Raw genomic sequence first — 20,054 nt, 5'->3', positions numbered from 1 at the left:
CAAATTTTCATTTACACTTCTTTAGTTAAGTTTGAGAACATGCATATCTCATGCACACACACACACACACACACACTCTCTCTCTCTCTCTCAAAATCAGAAAATACAGCCCAAAAGTTAAATAAAAAAGTTTATTACAAGATTTATTTCAAAAGCAAATGTGTATGAAGCCAAAGATACTGACTGACATCAGTGTGGATGCAAGATACATTTCTGAAACAAAAGAAAACATTTTTTTTAAACAAACAGGCGACCAGATCCCTGCTTCTAAAACCAAATTGACAAAAAAGCTATCAAAAAACACAAAAGACAGAAAAACTTCCTTGAAGAAACTGTTATACGCAACTACATATACCGAGCAACAAAAGAAACGCGAACAAATTCTGCAATGTTTGATTGACAAAATCTCGAACAATTATAGAGTTAGAATTATCAAACCACAAAAGTTTGATGAAGGCATGTTTGACCTAGCTGTTGTGTGCTGCGACTGTTTCAACACACGGGACAAGCAGGTTTAACGTTTATCAAGTTTTGGAGGTCTAGCTCAGTCAGTCTTCATCGCGCTCTCTGGCCACTGATCGGACACTGGTGGCTTCCAATGATGTTCCTGGTAGTGTCAGTGGCTGTATTGAATCGATCTCGAAGACGTTGTGGCAGGAAATTGCGATCTTGTCTTATTGGGGTAATGCGAAAAATCCACCCCGTTGCATAACTGCAGTGCTTCCAATGTCACCAGAACATTGCTGAAGGTGATTAGACTGTTGACATACGCACGTTTAAAGCACATGCCAGCGCTTCTGGATCATCCCCAGCTTTAAATCGACCTGGCATTTTGGTGGTGTCAATCTTGGCATCCTGGCTGTTTCAAAAGTGAGACTGGCAGCAAGCGTGCCATGGTCTCTTTTGGTTGCTAATGCATTAGTGAACACATCTCACACATCACATTTCTCCTGCTCCACTTGCACGTGCTGCGAGCGCGCATTATGTGTTTCACGGGAAACCTCCTTGTGTGTGTGTTAAAACAGTCACAGCATCAAAATAATCACACAAAAGCAAGGTCAAACATGCCTTCATCAAACTTTTGTGGTTTAATAATTCTAACTCTATAATTGTTGGAGATTTTGTCAATCAACCAATGACGAATTTTTTCGCGTTTCTTTTGTTGCTCGGTATATATTCAAATGTGGCTTGTTCGCGTAAAATCAATCAAAGAACAGGAAGAAAAGAGATATGACATCGACTAAAGAAACCAAGACATCTCTTTTTTATCCTCACTTCCAAAGTGACATTTCTGACATCAAAAGAGAAACATTGAAACAGTGGCGTCACAAAATAATTCAGTCACTTCTTATGTTTGTTTCTCTCTGACTTTTTCGTATCAGCAGTAGAAAGTTTCTTGTAAGGTCACTGCTAGGCTGTGCATGTATTGTATCGGTATCATATCTCATTAATTAAACTGACCTGCCTGGTGTGATGCAGTAGCCGCCACTGATCTTCAAGTAATATGAGCATCCTTCTGTCGCCGTTGATGCCATAAGCCCCAATATAAGGCTGTGATGCCAGACATTGCAGTGGTTCTTGAGAACACATATCTATTGCAGAAGTGTTCAAAATCAACCAGTGATTTCACTTGTTTTCAGATGTCACTTACTTACTCACCACCCACTATGCCGTTTGGCATGTAGGGCAGCAAATATCAGATGTCAGCAGAGGTAACAAAAATGCTTATGCTTTCATGTGTTGTTGTTTTTTATTTTTATTTTTATTTTTTTAATATCCTCAAAGAAGAAAGACAAGTGTGCATTGCACACACATAAACGATGTAAAAAGCCTGGCCTTAAAAGTAAACATGACGCATCAAAGGCATCACAGAATGGTCTCTGCAGATAGGACTTTTCAAAGAGTAATTATGTTTATTTCAATGATTATTGATGATGATTTTGTTACATTTGTTAATGATTGTGTTTCTTTTCATTGTCCTATGGATTTCATGTTGTCAGGAGTTCGGGGTGTCTCCATTCTCATCATCCAAGAGAAACTCGGAAATCTGAGCACGCATCTCGTCACGTGAGAGGCAGCGACTCTGCGACTTCTGGACAACATGTGTTGGCAGCAGCGAGACATCTCTCTGTAAAATAAGTTCAAAGATAGTCTGTTTACAATTACTACAACACAAAGATAGTCTGTTTACAATTACTACAACACAAAGATAGTCTGTTTACAGTTACTACAACACAAAGATAGTCTGTTTACAGTTACTACAACACAAAGATAGTCTGTTTACAATTACTACAACACAAAGATAGTCTGTTGACAATTACTACAACACACCGAAACCCATGCACTGCACAACCCAAGTTTCACTCTCAAAATTAATGTAAGAAAAAAAATTGTTTAATAAGCCATTTTGTTGTTGGATGCACATCTTTATAATCCTACACATGCTGATGTACAATACAAGATCCAGTGTACATCTGATTTCACTTTCAGTTTAATGTCAACAGGACTGTATGTTGTCACCCCGACAGCCCATCAAGTGGTTCAAGTTTTTACTTTATTATTGCAGGCTTTAGGAACAAACTATTTTAAACAATGCTTGATATCTACAAGCTCAAAAGCAAAAAGGATGCTGTGCATTATTCAAGACAATATCACATGTTTACTGGAATTTCTTAAATTATTGCCTCAATAGACAATTTTCTAAAATACTCTTTCACGAATTTTAGCGGCCTGGAAGAGTAAGAGCCCCTTTATCTTGGACAAGCTTTTGACACTATCTGGAGCTGGTTCCACACTTCCCATCGGCTTTACCCCTTTATCTTGGACAAGCTTTTGACACTATCTGGAGCTGGTTCCACACTTCCCATCGGCTTTACTCCTTTATCTTGGACAAGCTTTTTACAATATCTGGAGCTGGTTCCACACTTCCCATCGGCTGTACTCCTTTATCTTGGACAAGCTTTTTACAATATCTGGAGCTGGTTCCACACTTCCCATCGGCTTTACCCCTTTATCTTGGACAAGCTTTTTACAATATCTGGAGCTGGTTCCACACTGCCCATCGGCTTTACTCCTTTATCTTGGACAAGCTTTTTACACTATCTGGAGCTGGTTCCACACTTCCCATCGGCTTTACCCCTTTATCTTGGACAAGCTTTTTACAATATCTGGAGCTGGTTCCACACTTCCCATCGGCTTTACTCCTTTATCTTGGACAAGCTTTTTACAATATCTGGAGCTGGTTCCACACTTCCCATCGGCTTTACTCCTTTATCTTGGACAAGCTTTTTACACTATCTGGAGCTGGTTCCACACTTCCCATCGGCTGTACTCCTTTATCTTGGACAAGCTTTTTACACTATCTGGAGCTAGTTCCACACTTCCCATCGGCTTTACTCCTTTATCTTGGACAAGCTTTTTACACTATCTGGAGCTGGTTCCACACTTCCCATCGGCTTTACTCCTTTATCTTGGACAAGCTTTTTACACTATCTGGAGCTGGTTCCACACTTCCGAACAGCTTTACGCCTGCAATCGGGACCAACAGCTAACTCTGATGCTGCGGAAATGATCGCTGGCACACAGTAATTGCTTGCAATGTGTTTTGATCAAGGTCACGTGTGTTTGGCTTGAGGTCACGTGAGTTTAGGAAAACACACGTGCCTAACGAACACTTTCAGTGATCAGAAAGCCATCGGTGGCGATTCCTGGCTACGATGTTCATATTTTTCTTAAAGAAAATGGTGTCATATTTAGTGCACGCTGCACAGCATACACATCTGAGTTAGTTGTTCGTCCTGATCGCAGGAGTAAAGCCAGATAGGAGCGTGGAACATGCTCTGGATGTTGTGACAAGCTTGTTGATGATGGTTCCTGTCCGAGGTGAATGGGGTGTCTGAGGAGAGGTAGCACCTTTGTAAACCTGGCAGCAGCTCCCCCTGTGGGGATGGACGGGAACACTGGTCCTCACTCAGCACTCAACTCTCACTTCTGGCTCCAAGAAAGCTGTGAGGGACAACAGTGGCCACACCCCGGTACACCGCTTCTGCTGGCGGGCTAAACCAAGTGAGGGGCCCATGTGTCCTACTCATCGGTGGGCAGACCCAGCTCAACAACCTTGGCAGGCAGTCCATCTGGGGGAGGGACCCCAGATAACATCCTTGGCCAAAAGCGGAGGTGCAGGACCCATGTGGTGCCTAACTGCTGCACCATGTATCCAACGCTTCATGAAAACAAACGAGAAGAAGAAGAAGATGGTTCCTGTCCCACAGGTCCCAAGCCTATCAGGGACTGTGAAAAGCTTGTCCCACAGGTACCAAGCCTATCAGGGACTGTGAAAAGCTTGTCCCAGGTAAAGGGGCTATTATACTCTTTCAGACCGCTGAAAATCCTGACAAGAGTTATTTCTGGAAAACGTCTATTGAAAATATCACCAAACTGATCAAAACCAGTATACACTATGAAAGAGGTACACACTTACCAAGCCCTTCACTGTGAGACGGCATCCATAGCACAGAGATGCCTTCATATTATCAGCTGCCACCCTGTTTGCAAACAAAATCAACATATAGGGTACTGTTTATATTCACACAACATACAAACACAAACCCCACACATTCACAACTGTAAAACATGAATACAGAATAAAAGCTAGAAATCCATTGATTACCAAATCAGAGGTAAAATTCCCCCTCTTCCTCCCCAGCTCCCTAAAACACACATAACTAAACATTGCCAGAGTTGCTACCCGACAGTTACACACTCTCCAGTCTCATACACACACACAAAATATACGTTTTCCAGTAATAACTTTTGGGATTTACAAGCGTTGTGGAGGAGTTGTACTCTTTTCCTCAGACAAACAGGAAACACGCAGTTGACCAGTTAAAACAACGATCGCAGCGAGTAACTGACTCCGATACGTATGCTATACAGTGTCCAGTCGATATGACCATAAAAATTATGTCTTTTTCGAAAATATACACATCTGTGTTTACGATTTGTCTCAGCAATGACAGATTCCTTGCCCCGAGTGATAGCTGACAATGTGTTTTGCCTATGGTCACTTGAGTTTTGCTTGAGGTCAAGGTCACGGCAGCATGGGAAACTAACACCCATGCTTAGCAATCGCTGCACATCATTAATTGAATCGTGGCTCCGATGTGCAGATATTCCAAATACAAGGGCATCATTTCGATTGGACACTGTATAACATACACATCGGAGTCAGTTATTCGCTGTGAACATAGTTTTAACTGGTCGACCACGTGTTTCGTATTTGTCCAAGGTAAGGGGCGTAACTCTTGCAAATCCTGACAGAGTTATTTCCGAAAATTGTCTATTTGAATAGGTAACCATATCATCAACAAAGAAAAGAATATTAAAGGGGCATTCACCTGTCATGCTGTGTGCAATCAGAACTCTGTGCTGCCTGTGACTGTGAGCGTGAAGCACCGTCTTTCTGTAACAAGCGCTCGCACACCTCCACTGCTCGAAGGGCAGATGCTTCCCCAACATCTGTGTCCAGCGGAGACTGTACAACAACAACAAAATAATACAATGACAGGTCTTTGAAGATAATGACCACAACACTGTTGATCAACCTTGACATAAACACTGTTGATCAACCTTGACATAAACACTGTTGATCAACCTTGACATAAACACTGTTGATCAACCTTGACATAAACACTGTTGATCAACCTTGACATAAACACTGTTCACAAGCTTAAAAATGTCCCAAGATACAAAAAAAGCTGGTTGAAAAAATAAAAAAATAATTGAATGTCTTACACTCATTTTAACATCATTTTTAATGTCTTTATTTCAACATTTCATTATTATTACCACCTTAAATTTCTATGCAACATTGTAGCATGAGTGTAGTAAGACTGAGTGCTGTAAGTTGTATCCAAATGATCTCATGCTCACCTCACACAAAGAACATTTCTCTGGTAGACTCTCTATATCCTGGTGGCCCAGCTTGTCACTAGTCCTGAAAAAAAGGAAAGTGATAATTGAAGCAAAATGTTAATAAATCACTTAATCAATAAGGAAATGACATTTTTTGAAACTCGCGTAACAAATTGTGTAATCCAGTAATTGTTGGAGCACATAGAAGACACACGTCAACCATGGACTTGTCTATTCAAAAATTGTTTTTTTAAAAACACTGTAACCTATCACATTTCTTTTTATGGTGACACAGATCATTCTTCTTCTACGTGTATGACTGTCTTTACCCCGACACGCCGGTTTCGGGAGCATGTTTCAAGAACACACCAAACTGTGACACAGAGTACAGGATCTTTCCCTTTTACCTGACGATGTTGGGCACAGTGGAGGGGAAGTTTTCCTGCAGACCGTGGATGAAATGGGCTGTCAGCTGTTCTATGCTGTTGCTTTTGTGCCACTGAAACACAAAACAGACTCAGTTTCACTGGTTGTCACACTGTTATTCGCTACATTATCTCAAGCTGACATGAGTAACACTAACGCACACACACACAAATGCATGCACACATGAACGCACACAAAAACACACTCGTATGTGCCTGTGAGTAGTATCACTGACCTGATCTGCAATGTGCGGTATGGAGATTGATTCCACATTCTGCAGTCTGTTGTAGGCTTCTACTTCCTTCATGTTCAGATCTCTGAAGAAATAAATGCAATGATGTGACAAATCTAGAAGAAAACAGACAGGCATATAGACTGAGCAACTCACGCTGACTTTGTTCAAAAAAATTCAAAAGTGCCGCTACCAGTATGTCTGCTCTCATCACAGGGCGCTCACACACACACACACACTGATACACACACGCAATGACACACCCACCCACAATACAAATTACAATACATCAAAACACACACATACACACACACACCAACACACACACCCACATTACAACACACATACCCACATTACAATACACACACACACATTACAATACACACACCCACATTACAATACACACACCCACATTACAACACACACACACCCACATTACAATACACACACCCACATTACAACACACACACCCACATTACAATACACACACCCACATTTCAACACACACACACACCCACATTACAATACACACACCCACATTACAACACACACACCCACATTACAATACACACACCCACATTACAATACACACACCCACATTACAATACACACACACACATTACAATACACACCCACATTACAATACACACACCCACATTACAATACACACACCCACATTACAATGCACACACCCACATTACAATACACACACCCACATTACAATGCACAAACCCACATTACAATACACACACCCACATTACAACACACACCCCCACATTACAATACACACACCCACATTACAATACACACACCCACATTACAATACACACACCCACATTACAATACACACACCCACATTACAATACACACACCATTACCAGTGTACCTACCTGATGGGTCTAACCACCATGACGTCCCCATACCTCTTGTCCCCGATAGTCTGCACACAACAACAACAGCAGTCAGACACTGAGACAGGCGTGGCGGCTCATACTTGGACAATGTCTGGCAAACTTACTCTTAATCACAGAGGGTAACATTCATCGAAATATTTATCGGTCAAAATGTCCTGATCGCAAAATATTGTTGTGTCAGAATGTGTCCCACTTGTCAAAGCAGTCAGACATGCAACCGACCTGGGGTCAGAACAATGTGTGTCAGATCAAAAAAGTATGCATGAATGACCGAAGACCGAGCTCAGGGAACAACACTACGTACAATCTCAAGAATAATCTCTTGAGCTTTAAAAATGCCAGAAATGCAGCTTGAAGTTCTATGTTATCCCTAATACACTGTCACATCATGACATATATTGGGCATTGTTCTCTGAATAATTTCCAGGACTTAAAAGTCTGATTTCAATCTCAAATAAACCCATATCAATCTCAAATAAACCCATATCAATCTCAAATAAACCCATATCAATCTCAAATAAACCCATATCAATCAATTGTTTGTGTTGCTGGTTCCTGCCTAGAGATACAATGTAACTTTTCCCTGCCACTTCCAGCATATAAAATATAAAAGTTGTAACAAATTTAACATTCCAATAACATACCTTTCTTGTTTTTGTATTCATTTTTTCACTTGCAGCCAAGAAAACTTACTGTATCAAAAGACACCTGAGATCCTTTGCCCTCTCACAGCTTGCCAAGAAAACTTACTGTATCAAAAGACACCTGAGATCCTTTGCCCTCCCAGGGCTAGCCAAGAAAACTTACTGTATCAAAAGACACCTGAGATCCTTTTCCCTTGGCCATGTCCGTCATGATCCTCACCGACAGTGCTGTCGCCGTGTCGCCCACCACCACCTTGGTGAAGCCTCGCTCACGAGCCACTCCCAACAACACCTGGTTCCTGCAAACATAAACAATTACATTCACAGTGGAACCCCTGATTTAAGACTCCATCCCTTTCAAAACCCTGTTTTCTGAGACTTTTAGTTCATAACTTACCCAAATTTTAAGGCTCCCTCCTTTTTAAGACCTGGTTTTCTGAGACTTTTAGTTAATAACTTACCCCAATTTTAAGGCTCCCTCCTTTTTAAGACCTGGTTTTCTGAGACTTTTAGTTAATAACTTACCCCGATTTTAAGGCTCCCTCCTTTTTAAGACCTGGTTTTGTCAGATTGTTGGAGGTTTTAAAAGGGGGGTTCCACTGTATTAGATTTGGTTGTCTAATAAGCTGTGGCACTGTATTAGATTTGGTTGTCTAATAAGCTGTGGCACTGTATTAGATTTGGTTGTCTAATAAGCTGTGGCACTGTATTAGATTTGGTTGTCTAATAAGCTGTGGCACTGTATTAAATTTGGTTGTCTAATAAGCTGTGGCACTGTATTAGATTTGGTTGTCTAATAAGCTGTGGCACTGTATTAGATTTGGTTGTCTAATAAGCTGTGGCACTGTATTAGATTTGGTTGTCTAATAAGCTGTGGCACTATTAGATTTGGTTGTCTAATAAGCTGTGGCACTGTATTAGATTTGGTTGTCTAATAAGCTGTGGCACTGTATTAGATTTGGTTGTCTAATAAGCTGTGGCACTGCATTAGATTTGGTTGTCTAATAAGCTGTGGCACTGTATTAGATTTGGTTGTCTAATAAGCTGTGGCACTGCATTTAGATTGGTGCTACTGAAAATGATCAAGTTCAACAGCTGTGTTCTTAGGACATTCTTGAGACAGACTACGTACAGCCACAAAGACAAGGTGAAAGTCTTGCACAGACACTACAAAGCACTGAGAGCTTTGAATTGGGGGGGCAGTGCATATAGCTACAACCTTTGTTTCTCATTAACCCCTTCACTGCCCACCCCGTATGTAATACGTGGTCATTTTCGGTTTGTCGTACGCCCATAACCGTATCTCGTACGTGGGATTTGTGTCAACAACATTTCAGGACATTTCTGAAAACTAAATGGGAGGTAACCACTGTCCAAGTACTTGTAGGGGTTCTAAACACAGTTCTTTCCCATAGACCGTTCGGATAAGTTACTACCACGTGTTGAAAACTGTGTTACAAATTTAGAACTGACTATAGCATTCAGCCGCCATTCACAATGGCGGGCCAATGGCGGGCGAAAGTCGGACCTCAACTCGTAGACCTGTTTTCAAGCGATACAGTGTTCTGGAAGCTCTACAAGAAGTGATTTATGGATTACCACACAAAAGAATACTTTTATGGGCTGTAATGTGAGTACCTGATGTTTGACACCAGTTTTAGCAGTGTTTTGTGTGGTTTTACGTGCTGCAGTGTGTGTGTGTAAGTCCGGAAACTGTAATTTTTGACAAAAATGGTCATTATATCAATTTTTACTATAACAATCACAAACAAAGTCCAATGATCATGTCATCCTATAATAGCCAAGGGTATAAGCAAAACACATGCCAAAGATCTAAGAGATATCTCAATAAATGATCGAGCAGTGAACAGATTAGTGAACCTACCGAAGAAAGCAAAATTTTGCCCTGGCACACAGCAATACCAAAATGCTGTTATACTGTGGCAGTGAAGGGGTTAAGTTTAATTAACTGCCAATCTGGTTGAGAGATCTTTTTTGGCCGATGCAAAAGAAAGATTAAGTTATTTCAGGTTTAGCTAAAAGATTGTTATATTTATTATTCAACAAATTGCATGCTTCAAGCATTTACATGTACTGTCACAATTAAAAAAGCTGTTTCCTCAAACTCACAAAAAGTAATCCCACTAACCTCAACACTCTGATGAACTCTTCCTTTGCTGATATGGAAGGGAGAGAATCAAGCAATTTCTTCAGCTTGTCTCCCTTGTCAGGGTTTGCAAGGGCATCGACTTCTTTCTCTGATGTAACTTCTTTGCACATCTCTGGAGCTTGGCTGGACTCTCCTGCCTCCGGTTTCACCATGTCCATGGCCTGTGGAACAAACAGTGAGCAAAATGAATGACGTCTTTCTTTTCATGGCAATCAATGGAAAAAGTTGGTAAGATGGCTAACCATTTCAGAATCTGAGCATGGGATATATTCGTGAGACATGCTCTTTGTTATGCTTCGAAAGTGGCGAGAACTTGACCATCGAGAGATAGCTGTACCACATGCTTTGCTATGTTTCAAAGTTTGTGAGAGCTTGGAATATCGATAGGGTCTAATGAGTTGTCACACAAATTTATACTCACACATTCTAAGCTGGTCAAAAGCAAGGGGAATCCTCTCTGCTGTACTATCTCCACAACTTCTTGCACTTTCTCTTGTCTCTCTTTGTCTGACACTGATACCAGAGCAAGTTCTGAAATACAAGCAACCATAAATCTGATTATTGTCTGGTTGCACATAACTATCCATACACTGTACTATAATACAATTTTGGGAAATTACTCCATCGTGTTTGTACAGGTTGTGAAAGAGTGAATGCCCTTGCTTTTCCTCTAACAAATAACTTCGCACAAGCTCCTGTCCACGTGTTTCCGACACACCCCTCGCTAGTGATTGGCCCCTCCAATGCTTGTTCGAGTAAAAAGCAAGGGCATTAACTCTTTTACAACCCATACAAACCCGACAGAGTTATTTTCGGAATTGGTGCACCACTACATTCTGCAACAGCTATTTACACACAAAATAACATAACATCCAGGAACATCCAGGTTTAAATGTTGATCAAAAAACTTGTCAAACGTATCCGAACAGAGCTCAGGAACTTAATTGTACCCAACTCACTTTGGCTAACATTCACAAGAAGAAGAGCAGATAACGCAAATCATGTCAATGTTACCTAGATATGTCATGTGTCATCTTAACTGTGAGCGATAATAATAATAATAATAATAACGGGCATTTATAAAGCGCCTTATCAGAAGTTCAAAGCGCGTGACAACAATACGTACATGTATACAAAAATCATACAATCACTGTCAGATTCAAACAACACATCATGCACATCTCACATCCACAGACTCTATACTAAGGAACTATCCATAATGTTGTTGGAACGAAAACGTGCGGAAGCCATGAGCCTTGCGTTTAAAGCGACCTGAATAAAAGAAATGTGAGTAAGGTCTCACCGTCAATGTGAACTACAGTGACTGTGAACCTCAGCTTGCCTTCCTTTTTCCCCTGGAACAAAACAGAAACTAACATGTGATTGTGACAGCCAAAATATACGACATTAACAATGCACTACCGTAAACTACCTTGTAAGCGCCCTGTATTGAGCAAAAACTGTGTATAGGGTACAGTGGAACCCCCCTTTTAAGACCTCCAATAATCTGAGAAAATTGAGTCTTAAAAAGGAGGGAGTCTTAATTAAAATGGGGGTAAATGTACACTACATTGGGGTGTGCACGTTAAAGATCCCACGATTGACAAAAGGGTCTTTCCTGGCAAAATTGTATAGGCAGAGATAAAAATGTCCACCAAAATACCCATGTGACTTGGAATAATAGGCCGTGAAAAGTAGGATATGCGCCGAAATGGCTGCGATCTGCTGGCCGATGTGAATGCGTGATGTATTGTGTAAAAAAATTCCATCTCACACGGCATAAATAAATTCCTGTGCCTTGAATATGTGCGCAATATAAATTGCATAAAATAAAAATTAAAAAAAAAATAAAATCCCTACGCTTAGAACTGTACCCACGCCGAATACGCGCGATATAAGCCTCATATTGATAAATTTACAGAGGTTATGAACAGTAAGTCTCAGAAAACAAGGTCTTACAAGGGAGGGAGTCTTAAAGGGAGGGAGTCTTACAATGGGGGTTCCACTGTACTGTACTTAGTAAACCGGCAGTACCCCCCACATTTGGACTAACGGTGTAACAAAAATATTGTTGGTAGTTATCGTTAGATGTGGCTGTGATATTCACATTTATCAGTCACAATGTCGAGAAAGGAGGAATCATATCAGATCGAAGCGTAAGCCGAGATCTGATGTTTCCGCCTTTTGAGACATTGTGACTGATACATGTGGATATCACAGCCACATCTAACGATAACGAATTTATTGCGTTTTGTTTTGGACAGTTTCATACGCATCCTTTTTCAAAATAAACAAGACAGGCTCTTCCGTAAACCTCCCGTCGGTAGCTGCTAAGGAGTCTTCTCTGGATCACCTCAAGGTCTCGGCCAACCAAGACTATGGCATACTCGTAGCAAAGCCGCCGAATGGTACCGTAAACCAAGAATAGTGACGCAAGAGAATAGAATGTCATCTTTTGATTTGGAACGTGACGTGTTTCAGAACTTTTTCTCGACAACTCAGATGGTCGTTTTCACTGAACATGGACATTGAAGTGATCAGAATTTCAGAGAATTGTCTTTTACTTTCACAGAACTGTCCCTGCTGAAAGACTTGCGATTATGTTAACAATGCGCGAGTCGCAATGATCCAGGTAGGAATTATGCACAGTGAATGTGACCTCTTCCAGTCTCTCTCCCTTTCATTCCATCTGTTTTCTTCATCGAGTCGTCAGGTCAGTTACGTTTTAATCTCAGGGCTGGTGCGGTGTAAACCATTGTGCCTGCAGACACTTTTGCTTCTTCTATCTTGTTATCGTGAAATCTCTTTCAAATTGTAGTCAAAGTTATCCAGTTCTTACAGTGTCTGCTGCTTGTGTCTCTTGTTGTTTTTCTGCTAAATTGCCATTCAATGCAACCCCCGTCGGTAAGGCTTCAGATCCAATTTCTAGGACACATGACTGCGTAAAAAAGATTGGGCATGCTTTTCTCTTTTTTGACGATTTGCCTTTTCGCTTGTTGGGTAATCTTGAACTTTAGCGTGTACTCAATTCTTCGTCAAAGAATGTTTATAGGAAATATCTCGCTCCACTGTTTTTGAAGTGACCGTCTAAAGACGGCGCCCATAAGTGATTAGTCACTTCCTGCGAGATATCACTTGGCTATGACGACTTCCTGCGATATATCAATTGATATAGGGTGCATGTTTGACCACTGGTTACCGTTTCGTCATGTGACCCGTAAAAACGCAATAATTTTTCTTATCGTTTTTTAACGTCTGCATGCAATACGGACATGTATATTATTCGGGTGAATAATGACAGGATGCTGCGTTGCAGTCATGCCGTTAATTTCATACTTTGCCACTGCAGTCTCTGGATAGCCATGCCAAAAGCTGACGAAGATTTGGGAGACTCATTTGATATTGCACATTTTGACCTTGGAAGATTTATAAAGATCGAATGAATGAACCGTTGTTTGAATACCCTGTGTTTGACACACACCATACTCCCCCTAGATGACTTTGATCAGAGAAAATGAACTGACTACAGATATCGTACTTCATTTTGTGATTTCTGTTTACACACACGCGCTTCTAATGCCAGTTAAACTTAAGCAGATTTTGAGTCATCATGTTCAGTTTTCACTTGAGACATGTGCATTTGTTCAAAAACCATGTTTTTTCCAGGTTCTATTCTGGCAAGGCACTGGCACACACACAAACACATGTGTCACAGAGAAAGAGGGTAGACATTTTTTTGCACAGAAACATAGAAATGTTTTTATTTCAAGTGATCAAATACTGCTATTTCTCACGAGGATCTGATCCTGCGCAGGTATATAGGACCAAGTTAACGCCCACTCCCAACCTTCAATCAAAATTGGTGCATAAGGGGGGTGGGCGCTTACAACGAAGTTTACGGTACTAAAACTACAGCTTCAGATGCAAATTTTCATACACAAGAAAAATCACTCAGAGCTATACTACGGGTATCATACATTTATCAAGTTTGTGTGTGTTACAGATTGAATGGGTGAAAGCCTTTTTGTTTTTTAAACCACAAGATTAAGACAAATTCATGGTTTCACTGAGCAATAAAGTCTTCTGTATTCTATAATGTGATGTAAACTGTTGCTACATGTACATACCTCCTGAAGAAAGTGGAGCAAGGCAGAAGAAGCAGGGCCCCCAGAATACGCCACCAGCACATGCTCTTTGGGAACAATCACTTTCGACTTGCCAATGGCTGACCGGAATTTATGCACAGCATACACCAGGAAACAGTCCCTGATAAGGTAGGAAAAAATAGCACGGTCAATTCCTGACAATTTTTTTACAAAAGAAGAAAGAGACATGTACACACCTGTGAACGGGTCAGTTACACTCAAAAGACACAATCCAAATTGATAAACTTAATTCATTCAGTGTTGATGCCTTCAAGAATTACAAAGAAATCATCACGCAACTTTGAAAGTTCTTGAAAGTGAAACAGGCCATAATAAATTTGTCAATATTCTAAACTGTTAGTTTAGTTTGTGGGGACATATTGTGTAGGCCGTAAGGCCCATAATCGTCCCATCAATATTGTTCAACATTTTGTTTTCGTTTGGTCTGCATTTATAAATAAATATATAAGTATACTTGTTCAGGATATTTAATTCATCATTTTCATGTTCAAGGGTTATATAGTACACCCAGCCCTCCGACCGTCCCCTTCGTTCTGCTGCTGACCCACTCCGCCTTCACATCCCTCGCTCGAAACTCGCATCTGCTGGTCAGTGTGCATTTCCCTCCGCGGGCCCCTCCGTCTGGAACTCCCTGCCGCTTGAGCTTCGCCAGAGCCCCTCTCTTGACGCGTTCAAGAGTAGGTTGAAGACTCAGTTCTTCCCGTAGCTGGCTGCGACTTTCATGTTCGACGTGATGTGTTGTGCCCCAAAAGACATTCTTGTGCTGTGCTCTGTGAGAGGTGTTTTCTTTGTGCTTAATATTATTTTGTTTGGACCCAGCTATTGATGTGTATATTGTTGTTAAACAGTTGTTTGTTGTATGTTTATCAGGGTTTGCTAGTGTGTGATAGGGTTCGTGTCCGTCTGTAGATGTTAGTTTCTTCAGGGTTCATACAGACACCTGACAGTGAAATTCAAGGAGTATTCAAGGAGTTTTCAAGGAGTTCAAGGAGGTCAAATTGCATAGGTGTTCACGTGGAAAAACTTTCATCAACCATGCATTCAAAGCTCAAACCAGAAACGTAAAGTAAAACAAAAACATTTATTTACTTTTTTAAATTCAAAAATTTTTAAAAGCACTTTCCACCCGGCATGACTACGATTTTCGACCGGCGATGGCTTGAAACGCTGTCACAATGAATCGACACTCTGCTTCTTCAGAAATGGCGCTAAAAGCTACCCGGATGAAGGGGAAGTAATCGGTTTCAACTTCCCTTCGCACGATGGCAGACGACACACGACTTGCACACAACACGCACACAATCGATATAAATTGCTGAAAAACTTTAATATTAACATTTTTTTTTTTTGCCTGCACTTCAGAATTCAAGGAGGTTCAAGGAGGTTAAACACAAGAATGACCATTTTCTCCAAATTCAAGGAGATTCAAGGTCCTTGAAAAGGGGGGTTGAAAATTCAAGGAGATTCAAGGAGATTCAAGGAGCGTATGAACCCTGTTCTTTGTTAGTCCTGTGTTGACAACTCTTCGACAAGCGCTTAGAACTGTACCCACGGAATACGCGCTATATAAGCTTCATATTGATTGATATTTTTTTTTTTTCCTCTCTCTTTTGCTCTGCTAAGAGATTTTAACAAATCTCAGAAGAAAGTCTCTTCTGACTTTCAATTGTTTCTTTCACAACTTCTGATGTTATATGTATATATATATATATATATATGTCAAACCACTCAACAAATGTCATCAGATTTTAGTGACTAAAAGCTGCCTATACTGAAACCACTGAAATGTCTGCTTAATTCACTCAAGTAAATGCCAATGAAACGCCTGGTGTACTTACTGACAAAAGGCATCATTGACACGTGTGACAACCACTGGAACATCTCTGCGACACTTAACACATTGTAGCTTCCCTGTCAGTCTGAAAATTAGAACAACATTAATCAGGTCCAACAAAATTATCAACATGAAGGCGTAGATCTTTATTTCATTCGTTTATGTGATCCTTCTTATCTTGTATGCTTGCAGTTAACCTGTTTTAAGATCTCTCGTGTGTATGTGTGTGAGCGATAACCAGAGAGAGATCAGATCAAATCAAATCAAATCAAATTTTATTTTACGAGGGTTGTGGCAGAGAGAGAGAGAGAGAGAGAGAGAGAGAGAGAGAGAGAGAGAGAGAGAGAGAGAGAGAGAGAGAGAGAGAGAGAGAGAGAAAGAGGTGTTGTCAAATCGACAAATGAAAAGAACACGTACATCGCATAGAATCGAAAGACTTCTGTACGGTATGGCAGGACCATGACTTGACTTCAGACTTGAAATCAATGTATTCTTACTGATTCAGTTGCTGAGGAATGGCTTCCTCCTGCACACTGCACATCTTGAGTTGATGAAATCGTCGTCAACAACTCCGTTCTTCTGCTAGAGGCCTCGTGGGCAATCACAACTTTTCATCATTTCCGGTGTCTTTTTACCAAACCTTTGCAGAATAAAATGTTTATGTTGCGCTCATCGCCAAGTTATACCTATCCCTAATATCTTCGAAAGGAACAGTTTTTCATTGACATTTAAGTTATTTGCTCATTTTCTTCTTTCTCTTTTCCTTTTTGACAAGGTTATAGGGCTGTGAAGAATCGGAGACATACCAGTATGTAGGTCTCTGAGTCTGATGCAAATATCACTCCAAGAAAATTCCAATAAAAGTAACCATAGGCATAGACCTTTATTATCTTCTTCTTCTGCGTTCGTGGGGCTGAAACTCCCACGTACACTCGTGTTTTTTGCACGAGTGGAATTTTACGTGTATGACCAGTTTTTTACCCCGCCATTTAGGCAGTTCATAGACCTATCCAAATATAGGTCCCTGGGTAGCCATACGCCGTTTTCGGAGGAAGCATGCTGGGTATTTTCGTGTTTCTATAACCCACCTAACTCTGACATGGATTACAGGATCTTTTTTGTGCGCACTTGGTCTTGTGCTTGCGTGTACACACGGGGGTGTTCGGACACCGAGGAGAGTCTGCACACAAAGTTGACACTGAGAAATAAATCTCTCGCCGAACGTGGGGACGAACTCACGCTGACAGCGGCCAACTGGATACAAATCCAGCGCGCTACCGACTGAGCTACATCCCCGCCCAGACCTTTATTATAAATATAGGTTCCTGAACTCACTCACTGCACACCTAGATAATTGTAACTCTCTGGAAATCTTTATTGCTCATTTTTGGCTCACGAAGTGTAGCCTTTGGCTCACGAAGTGTAGCCTATGCGATCGTAACTTTGTCTGTCTGTGCGTTTGTGCGTGTGTGTGTGCGTGTGTGTGTGTGTTTGTGCGTGTGTATGTCTGTGGTAGAAACTTTAACATTTCCGAGTCTATGTGTGAGTGGTTATCCAAGACTATGGATAAAGCTCGCATAAGATTACGTCACGGTCAAAAGTGTTTGACGTCAATTAATGCATCATGACGGCATTCCTCCCTGTAGTCTTTCTCTCTCGCGTGGTGTGTGTGGTCTCGGTCATTGTTATTTTGAGCGGGCCGAGACTATTTGGCAGTCGTGTCCCTGAAAGTAGGCTACATGCAGACAGACAGATCTAGATCTAGTGTCTCTCTTTCTTGCACAGTGTCACCTAAGCTTACTGTGTGTGTGGGTGTGTATGTGTGACGGAGTGATTGAGTTTGTGTTACTGTTTGTCTATTTCTTACGTGAGCCTTGAAGGCTTCGCCTCTTGTTAACTCAGTAACAATAACCCAACACAAATCTGTCTGAGTTTTTTAAGCAGATTGTCCATCTTTATACATGATATCAATTTCTTCATAAACACAGGGTTTTTTTTAGGTTACGTTACGTTAATTAGACTGTCTGTATTCTTCTGTGCTCAATCTCTTACTTTTCTGTCTCCGTCTTCTCTTCTTTTAAGTTTATTGGGTTTTTTGGTTTTTTTGCTGACGAAGACAAAACCAAAAGTAGTCCGTGTGTTCATTTGTTCATGTTGCTGTTTTCTGATGAGTACATTTTTATTATCTTGAACATATGAATTAATTATTGTTTAAGCTTGCGAGCTGAAATGCAATTCTACAGTCCGGATTGAGTCAAAGAAAAACAAATGAAAAAACATCTGGGGATGGAATCTGGAAGAGTTTGTATGTAAAGTTTTATGAAGATCGCCCAAGTACTTTTCTGGGAATCGCTTTTTACACACACACACCACACAGAGCATGCACACACACACACACACACACACACACACACACACACACACACACACTTTTTAGATAATGAGCCTGCTGAACCGAACGGAATTCAGTGAAGCAGGCTACTCTATTGTACCTTCTGACAAAATCACATAGGGTAGTCAGGTAAACTTTATTACTGACAAACTTGAACATGCAAATTACGCATAACAAAAGAATGCTCACACCAGTAAATCTGAATACTCTCATCAATCTCCTTTAACACACTCATTGAGCTAAAACAAGCTTTCCCCTTGACAAACCAGTTATTTAAAAAAAAGTCTGTTTGTGTGTGTGTGTGTGTGTGTGTGTGTGTGTGTGTGTGTGTGTGTGTGTTCAACATAATGTGTGTCTCTGTGACTGTCAGTCAAGGATGTCTTAATGCCACCCGCCATAAAAAATAAAATAACAACAAGATAAAAATAAAATAAAGATTCTAAAACTGGTAGCATACATATTTATGGCTTTTACCAACACATTAAAACTAAACACGACAACTGGATCTACACTAACCATCATCACAGTTCGTATGAGTGTTGATTATGACTTTCAAATGCAACAGCCCAGTCTTCTAACATTCTATCCCTGTTTTGGCAGGTTGCAAATAAAAACTCAGTAAGTTTGTGTGCAAAATCAAATTTATGGAGAAAAGAAATCAAAATGAATGGGGATTAACTTCAAAGCTTTTCCTTCGAGTTTTGAACATGTTCTGACATTTGAACATATATACAAAAAGTCACCTGTATAAGCAGCTTAGTGTAGAGTGGTACCTGTGATGAAAGAACATCCTTGGCACTAGCTAAAAATGTCTCTGAATTGCAGGTCACAGCCTGTTATGACAGGTATATATATATATATAGCTTGGTCAAGATTATACTTATAGACAAGGGGTTTCCTGCAGGTGTCCTTTCATGGGAGGTGTCCTTTTATCAGAGGGGCCTAACATCACAAGTACCAATGTACATGAAATAACTACTCAACGAGTTATGAGCAGTGCATGTTCATGTACATGTATTGTGAAACTTACACAGCGGTAAGAAGTGCACAGACTGTGGCAGAACAGCCATTCTACTGAAGAATGTGCTAAAACATTACACTCAACCACATAATGCTAGTCAAAAAAAAACACCTCAGCTAACAGTGACAACCAGTCCGTTTTGAACTGTCTGGTTGGTGTACACATGTACATAGGCCCAGTGAAATTGAACACTTTATCTGTACATATTTATTATTATGATATAATATGCGTGTGGAAGGAGTGTGAAGTTTGGATGCATACACCATAACAAAAGCCTGTGCTTTGCATTTGGTAAATAAACTGTTTGATTGATTGACAGAAGATAAAGTCATACTCCGTATA

The 20,054-nt window shown here is 40.6% G+C and overlaps 1 protein-coding gene across 2 annotated transcripts; it reads right to left on the bottom strand.

Annotated features, from left to right (window-relative positions):
* Positions 1-117: 117 nt before the first annotated feature.
* On the bottom strand, positions 118-16,931 carry LOC138959837 (cytoplasmic tRNA 2-thiolation protein 2-A-like). 2 transcript variants are annotated; one of them, XM_070331477.1, is made up of 15 exons: positions 16,797-16,931; positions 16,304-16,384; positions 14,427-14,565; positions 11,603-11,654; positions 10,721-10,830; positions 10,279-10,460; positions 8,293-8,428; positions 7,462-7,511; positions 6,575-6,656; positions 6,321-6,412; positions 5,932-5,995; positions 5,397-5,533; positions 4,481-4,544; positions 1,462-2,128; positions 118-213 (listed from the first exon to the last, which is right to left on the bottom strand). In XM_070331477.1, the coding sequence occupies exons 1-14, from the start codon at positions 16,838-16,840 to the stop codon at positions 1,997-1,999; spliced, it is 1,365 nt and encodes a 454-aa protein (XP_070187578.1). In that variant the 5' UTR covers positions 16,841-16,931; the 3' UTR covers positions 118-213; positions 1,462-1,996. The 2 variants fall into 2 exon arrangements, with proteins under 2 accessions (XP_070187578.1, XP_070187587.1); XM_070331486.1 differs by having other exon boundaries at positions 16,717-16,862.
* Positions 16,932-20,054: the final 3,123 nt, after the last annotated feature.

This window comes from Littorina saxatilis, linkage group LG1, assembly GCF_037325665.1.
Source record: "Littorina saxatilis isolate snail1 linkage group LG1, US_GU_Lsax_2.0, whole genome shotgun sequence".
NCBI classification, from domain to species: Eukaryota; Metazoa; Mollusca; class Gastropoda; order Littorinimorpha; family Littorinidae; genus Littorina; species Littorina saxatilis.
The sequence above is the reverse complement of the archived record's forward strand: the minus strand, read 5'-3'. Positions and strand labels throughout refer to the sequence as shown.